Source organism: Pinus tabuliformis, chromosome 7 (genome assembly GCF_031772625.1).
Source record: "Pinus tabuliformis cultivar Carrire ecotype Pingquan chromosome 7, CPIR1, whole genome shotgun sequence".
NCBI lineage: Eukaryota > Viridiplantae > Streptophyta > Pinopsida > Pinales > Pinaceae > Pinus > Pinus tabuliformis.
In genome coordinates, this window is record NC_142293.1 from 1,866,228,455 (window position 1) to 1,866,236,812 (window position 8,358).

The window sequence follows — 8,358 nt, forward strand, 5'->3', positions numbered from 1 at the left end:
TTGGGGGCTGTCAGAGCGCAGCTGCAGGAGTTGTAGGTGCACACTCCTCAAGCAGGTACCCTTTCGACCAGCCTCGCTGTAGGGACAACTGTAATGGAGCAGATGCTGCACGTTCGAACAAAAAATACAATAGTGCTGTAGGAAGGGGCACTGGTGACAACAAATGAGGCCGATAGGCCTACGATTAGTGCACTGGAAGGTATCGGGATCAACATGGTTGCACTCCCACATGAGACGCTATACTTTCTGCAGGATGGGATTACTGCAAAACTGCGGGCTAGGGAGAGCCGCACGCTGCAAGTGTTGAGCGAGCAAAAGATAAACATGGATCAGTTGAGCTTGCAATGTGACAAAGTGGTGTCATAGAATAGGCAGATGGTACAGGTACTAGAGGAAGCCTGTCAGTTGGTCCTTGAGCTGGCCATCCCAACAGACGCACCAACAGAGGTGCACATACACAGACTAGCATCATGGGTGCACGAGGCGTGGGAAGAAATGACTAAGGTTCAGTTGGAGCTCAACCTTCAGATAGCAGAGCTGTGGTTGAAGGCATAGTCATCCACCCCTTCGGAAGTAAGAGAACAATGCACCAACGCTATTGCATTAGGGCTGGAAGAGATCGACAGTGCAGTAAGGGACTACACCAGAATGTTGGAGGAGTCATTTGAGGTCCTCACGAATCTGCAGGAGGACCCCAACATCCAACGCTTAGAGACAGAGGCGCGTGAGCTCCAACAGCAGTACGACAACGTCAAAGGGACCGCGCAGACGGTGGCCCTCACTTAGAGGCTCGCGCGAATGCAACAGGCCAAAGCGCTGAAAGAGCAGGTGGATGCAACATGACACAAAGAAGCAGTCCTGAAGGTGCATGTTCAACCTTGGATTGACGAGGCCTTCACCATCACAACAACAATTGAAGGAAAGCTCGCACAAATGCAGGGGATGCAAGAATAGATGCAGGGAAGCAGTTCCAACACCACGGTCTCAGAACAATGGGTACAGGAGATTCAGTAGGCAACCTCTTAGTGTGCTGCCAACTTTGCAGCAGTTCGAACAGAGTTGGAGGGACTTTGTGCGAAGATCTCCGCACCGACAAAGTGACTTGAGGGCAAGTCACGATGTTTGTGTTGGGGGCTTGTTGGGCATGGAATCCCCCCAAGGCATGTTTTGGGGCTTAAAGCCCAAGTTTTGACCAAGTCCATTGTAAAGGCTCCGCGATTACTGGACGCGGAGCAAAAAGTCATAATAGAGTCACAGGGTTGTCTGCCCTTGTTTTTGTAATATAATGTTGGCTTGATAGACCTACCCATGGTCCACGGACCATGGGATTGTATAAATAGAGCGAGGCTCTAAGTGTAGAAGATAGCTAATCAAGGAATGAAATAGAAGCATGATGAGTTGCAGAGATTGAGTCGAAGTGTAAAGTGTGTCTTTGGGTTGTAGAGTAGGAGAAGGCTCTGCAACTGTGTGCGCAGAGGCCTAGTAGTCTGCAGTTAAGTGTGCGGACCCCTGCAGCTGAGTGTGCAAGGCAGGACGAGTCTATGACCATGGGGAGAATTAATAAAGAGAAGTTTTACCCTATTTATGTGTATCTTTTCCTGCTTTATGTATTATTGGGTATAATTTGCAAGTTTACTGTTTATTTGCTGCGCGAACTTATATGAATGTGCTGTATAAATAAATATAACACAAGGCATCTATTTACACGAAGATAACTAACTGGTGTAAAAAGGTAAGTAAGATCTCAGGTGTGATTTGGGGGAATAGTGCAGAACGCTGCTCCAGCAGCGCGAAAGCCCCACAGCCCCTGGTTAGGGCTGCGCAAAGGTGAATCTATCAGGGCGCAAAGGCCAGGGAAGTGCGCAAAGCAACCTGCGCGCAGGGACTAGCAGTTGGACCAATTCAACCTCTCAGACATCTCAAGGGTGCGAAAACCTAGTTCCAGCACCCCCCCCCCCCCCCCCCCCCCCCCATATTACTTCAGGTGAGACCTCAATCTTTGCTTTGCAGACTATTGCCGAAAGGGCCAGTGGTACATGGATTTGTTTGGCTAATTAACTCCGAACCTGAGTCAGGGCCCAACAAGCCAACATAGGGAATTTTATTTTGATGCATCACTCTATTTCAAATACTTAGTGGAATTGTATTCCTCTCCAACTACATTACACTTTGACTTTTAGAAAACATAATGAAGAATTTATTCATTTGATTTTGCATAGATAAGGACCTTTGTACATGCACATTTGAGTGTGTCTCATTTGAAAGGAACATAGGTGAAACTAAGAATAACCCTAGAGAATTGTAGATTTTATTCATTTGTACAACCCTATAGGTTAACATTTATTTAGGATACCTAAAGGAAGCAATAAATGTATAATCATTATGGTTATTATCAATATTTTTAAATATGTCCACTTTCCTATATTACAATACATGTTTAATTGATCTATACGACCACAAGTATTCATGAATCATACTTATATATTAAATGGCATGCCTAAGTCTATTGTGAAGGATCATGATCCTACCTTCATGAAATTTTTTGATGTGATTTATTTAAACTACATGTGACCCAATTAAAAATGAGCATTATTTATTTTCCCAAGTAGATGATTACACAAAAGTTGTTCAAGAGACTTATTTGAGATGTTTTACATTAGAATAATAGGGATTTGGGTTCATGACTTTCCCTTGGGAAATGGTGATAGAATACAACATATCATGGTGCTATGAAGTTGTCACCCTTTTAGGTTGTTTATAAATAAATCCCGATATGTAGCCTCATTTTTACTAGGTATATCCAAGTTTTAATGAGTGGATATCAATCTTAGTATTAGAGAGAATTTTTGTGTAGCTAAAGGAAAATTTCGTCTTGGCTCAAAATAAAATGAAACTACGAGAAAATTAGCAATGCTCAAAGTGCTACTTTAAATAAGGGAATCAAGTGATCATGGCTTTTCACCCTATAACCAAAGATCTCCCAAGTAAAATAACTATAAAGAGCTAGCACCCAAGTTTTGTAACCACTATCGAATCCTCTAATGCATTTAATAGGTTTCCTATAGAGTTTTTCTCCAGCACACTTCAAGGTCTATGTAGGATTTCATGCGTCATATTTGAAGAAAGTGGTAAGATCAAATTGTCATGTTCACCCCATCCTCCATGAAATTTATTGAGAGGGTTCCATTTCGTTATAGTGGAAGTAGTACTAGACAAAAGAGAACATCGATCCTAGCTCATTATCTAAGATGTGTTGGTATAAAGGAAGAAAACACACCCAAATAATATGTCACTTATGAACCAATAGATATTTTATGATAGTTTCAGTGCTTATAGCATTAATGATAAAACTTATTTTCAAGGGAGAAGGCGTGCTATATTCCTTCCCTAAACTCTTTAGTTAGGATTACTTAAGCATCATCAACCAATTTTTAAGGGTATCTTCTTTGAATAAGAGCTAGGTAGTCATTTTGTAGTAAATTAATATAAAAGGCAATCCTTATGGAATAAGGCATACTAGGTAATTTGTATTTATTAATCCATCTTAACCTAGTATCTATAAAGTGTTGAGAGGGATCAAGAATTTCTCAAAATTTTCACTTTAAAATATGTTTTTAAAGAGATTTAATCCCTCTTTTTTATTTTATTTTAAATGTTTTTCCTCCCACGAATGAAAAAATCAACAACATTCTATTAAATAAAAAGATGTGTACATAAGCATGCATATAGTATATGTGCTAGTATAATCCATGATACATATGACTGATAACAAGATACAATGTGCACATTCCCCTCAAAGAAACCCCCTAGGTAACACTACATATAGCGCAACAATGGTCATCCACTAATCACTCTAACAACGTCCGAATATACCCTCAACGACAAGATAACACGCTAAAAGATACTCTCACTGGCAAGATAAAACAACGTCAGAAGGTATTTTGACCAACAGGACCATATAAACGCCAGACGATACTACTGACAAGAAAACCCTGGAGATGCTCCAATAGGCTTGAAAAAACCGTGCACGCAAGCTTGTGGTAAAAAACCAAACTAGGAGCCAAAACCCTAGGCCAGATAAAACTGTTAAAACAAAAATAGGCAACATAGGTTTGCCAGTGGAAACCTTGAAGGGAGCATCTATCAAAAGCCCAAAACAAACATAAAAGGTTTAATCCCTCTTAATACTTAATGGACCTAAGGAGATTTAATCCCTCTTAATCCTTAATGGATCTAAGGTTCAAATAGATCTTGACTAAGTAATATACATTTGTTTCATAAAAATCTATCCATGTTGTTCCCTACTATAACATATAAATTAGCCAATTTACTCATAGCCAAAAAGTTCATGCCCTCACATGGTTGAGCTGAGAGGTGCATTTTTTTGTTCCAATATAAAGAAGATGTGTAATTCTTTTGTTCTCAATGTCTAGTTGCTATGCATGCATTTTAAAATAAAAATAAAATATTTTTAAAATAAAAAACAATGTTGGCTATGATTAAAAACAAAAATTAATATGTATGTTTGGTTAGTTTTAATTAAAAGCATTATAAAACATTAATAATCTCACTCTCACTGTGTTCAGGATGTTGTTGATGTTACAACTTAGTATGAAAAAGATGTGAAAATATTTCACGCTCACTCTAAACCATAAAATATTTAGATATCCATATGGAAAAACATAATTTTATATAACTTTGAAGAAAGATGAAGTAATTAAAAGTTACAAAAAACATCTTCTACTTTTGAGATACTAAAAGCTAAAATTCTTATTATTTCAAGATTCACAAACTATTTGAATATCCATGTTAACTAATTTATTTCAATATTAATTTGACCTAAAAAAAAATTGAAACAATTGAAAAAAAATCTGATAGTTTTTAAACATGCCTAACTATTCTATATTTTGGCCTATTTTTAGGTAAGAATTCTTGGAATTGCAAGTTTAAGCAGACAGTTTACACAGATTTTCAAGAGATTGAATCTATTTATTCATTTAGAAATGAAAGTACAATAATAAAAAATTAAACATGTGTGTGTATAGAAAGATAATAAATTCATCTTAACCACAAATCTATGAAGAGTCAAGAAGGATTTAGAGGTGTATGCTCTTTTTCAAATTTGCGCTCTAAAAAAGCTTTGCAACTGAGTCATTTTCTACATTTAGGTGCCAGATCTTTTTCAAATTTGCACTAATAGATTTACAACTCTCTAAAATATATCCTTTTCTACACTTGCTAGACCAGTGGCTCAAATAAAATCTATTCTGATTTATAATACAATCTAGCAAATTTTAATCTTTGCTGAAACGACATGGTTGATAACTTAGTGTTGATAACTTAGTATTGTATATGATACACATGAGCAATTCCAATATCTCACACACACCATAGCCGGGATTACTCACAATCATCATAAAAAAACTGCTATTCTAGCATAGCATTTTTATATTTTTCTGCATGGTGTATGTACAGTACGATCTGGATTATTGGCGATCATACATAGTATTAGTACAATCTGGATTATTGGCGATCATACATAGTATTACAACTACGTAAGATTTGTTTTTTTCAGAAGAAAAAACATCATAGATTATATTAAGTCAATATAAAAAACCATGATTGGATACAAAAAGATGACTTGTGCAGCTCCAAAACAAGACATCTTTGAGAAGAATCATAATAAGATGGATGACATATAGCACAGCATTATAGGAGACTGTAGAGATAAAAGAAACAGATGAATCTAGATGAAAAGGGACAGAACTCATGGGTACATATGCTTATCATTATGATCGTAAGAACAACGCAAAGACCAGGTTAACCCCAAGAATTAGGCCTGTTGCTTGAAACAGAGTCAAAAAAAGAGCTGATATAGTGCAGAATGGACTTATATGGAGCCTTAAGATTGGTTGTTTTTCATAATTTGCAAAATCTATCTAGTTGCAAGACATATCCTGAAAATAAAGGATAGCTAGGAGGCTCTTTCCGGAACTGCCCCTTCATTGGGCACTGAAGTTTCCAATGCCCTAGCTGTTGAATTATGCAGTATTTCACTTCGTTCATCAGAAGATGCACCTCAAATGCCCTGAGGCAACAACATTACATTATCAACTAAAGTCTTTAAAACAGGTGCTTGAGAGTGTCCATTACTTGGAATTAAAACAGGGAGGAGACATCAGATCTTCCTTTTCTCATTCAAATCCCACGAGGCCGGCTTTCCGAACCTTCCTTATTAATTGCAGGAATGTTCGAAACCAGAGGCACTCTGAGTATTCCCGGCATCAAGCATCCAGGCAATCCAATACCAGACCTGTTTCCAGAACGACCATTACGCATGTAATCTGTTGCTCCGCACCTTAAACGCAGCTTTTGTTTAGCACGAAAGTCGGGAACCAAGAACATTGCAATACCAAAATTGTTTACAGAACCCATACCCATAACACCAGCTACACCACGTTCATTACACATGTTTGTTGTTCTGGGATTTAAACCTTGCTTTTGTTCAGGTTCTGAATGGAGATCTTTCAGAGTTTTAGCTTTCATCTCTTCGCATCTAGGGACCCATTTATTAGCACGCAAATCAAGAACTTTGCGAACCATGAATCTCAGTTGAGAATCTGCAAAATGTTGATTGTTACTTACCTGTTCCATTCGGACGAAGTAAGAATCAATGATACTACGGGACTTGGGGTTTTCTTCAAGCTCTTTTCCAACAGTATTGGAAAACAGACAAAGTGCCTCAAAATTTTATTCAGTTGGAGGAATGTTCGCGTTCTGACCCAACAAATGCTGAATAATATGATGAAAAATATTTTCAGGTACCATTTTTGCGGTTGAAAAGCTCCCCAATAAACCTGATGTTTCCAAGCGTGCGAAGTCTGACCGTTCTCTCCCTTTCTTGGTGTTCGACTTCTAGATCTTCGGCTGTCATTTCTTTAATTTCAGGTCGCAGATTATCTGCTCCTTCAAACGCTTCTTGGCAAGTGTCAAGAAGAGTCCGCCTGAATGTTACTGGCAAGTGTCAAGAAGAGTCCGCCTGAATGTTACTGGTTTACCATCTGGTTCTTCAGATGGAAATTGAGGGAGTGCCCACCATAGATAAAGGCACAGCTCAGCGATAATGGAGCGAACTGCTTGTTTACACTTCAGACATCGCCTTGTCAAAAATTAGAGATAATACTCTCAGCAGAAAGTCTGCTGAGTTGATACCCGAGGTTACAAGTTGATCTTTGAGAACATCAAAGTTTTCCGGGGTTAAATTGTCAAGTATCCCCAGAACCGTTTCAAGAACTCGATCCTTTTTTGACAAGGTTGTCCTCCTAGCAGACCAAGGAACAACAGCCTTCACAAGAGCAGGAGCTGGGCGCGTCCCTGTGGCTGATGAAAACTGTGAGTTCAATTGTTCGTGGCCAGCAGACTGAAAAGCAGACTTGTGTCGTTTTGAACCTTGGGCATATGACTCCACCTCTGATCTTCGTACTCCATAGCCATATCCTCTGCTTTCACCAAGTGTTTCCCGAACCTTTCGGGTGCGGAATTGGACAGGGCTGACAAAAATTGAAACAGAAGTTCGAAAATAGACGACAATAACCTGACTCGAATAACAAGAACGGACAAAACCCAGCGAAATATGTGAGCTTTTAGCAACGATTCTGTATGCGGAAAAACTCAAAGAATCGTAAAATTTAATGCCCAGAAATATAAATTACCTTCAGTCATTGGTGACTTTCTTGATGCAAATCATAGTCTACTTGCTTCTTTACTTCAGCACTCCAGCTTCAATCCAAGCAAAAAGAAAATAATACAGAAAATCTGAAGGCACTTCCAAGCTCTGCTTTCTCAGCTAGATGGTGTAAAAAACTGAAGGGGATTGAGATACTAGATTGGGGACCAAACAGATAAATTTATAGCCAAGCTTCTGCTGGCGCTATGTGTCAGGTGTTCAACAGATCAAAGTAGAGAACTACAAGTGGAGTAATGGACCACTTCAGTATCTCTCAACAATAAATTTATAAATTTATTAACTGCAGTTCATTTCCTTAATTTAAGGAAATCACTGAAATTGGTTTCCAGAAATTAAAGAAAGACTGCAGTTGGATTCCAGAATTGAGGCAGCAGTTGTCAAAAAAAATTGATGGAACTTAACAAAATAGACCACCACTAACAAAAGCACTCTGAAAAATGGAATCAATCTCACAAAATACACAAGGCAAGCAAAATATTTTAAAATAAAGAAAAGCTTTTTGGCAAAAGACTCAGAGGACTCTAAAGAACAATATCAAAGGTCGCCAAAAGGCAGAATAAGAAGATACAAAAGTACAGTAGCCACCGATTGCAAATGAAGTCAAGATAAAA

The 8,358-nt window shown here is 38.5% G+C and overlaps 1 protein-coding gene across 1 annotated transcript; it reads right to left on the reverse strand.

Annotated features, from left to right (window-relative positions):
• Positions 1–5,833: 5,833 nt before the first annotated feature.
• Positions 5,834–7,990, reverse strand: LOC149255905 (uncharacterized). Its single transcript, XM_089457326.1, has 2 exons — positions 7,713–7,990; positions 5,834–7,594 (listed from the first exon to the last, which is right to left on the reverse strand). Exon 2 carries the CDS (start codon positions 6,652–6,654, stop codon positions 6,199–6,201), a length of 456 nt encoding a protein of 151 aa, XP_089313452.1. The 5' UTR covers positions 6,655–7,594; positions 7,713–7,990; the 3' UTR covers positions 5,834–6,198.
• Between the last annotated feature and the right edge of the window lie 368 nt (positions 7,991–8,358).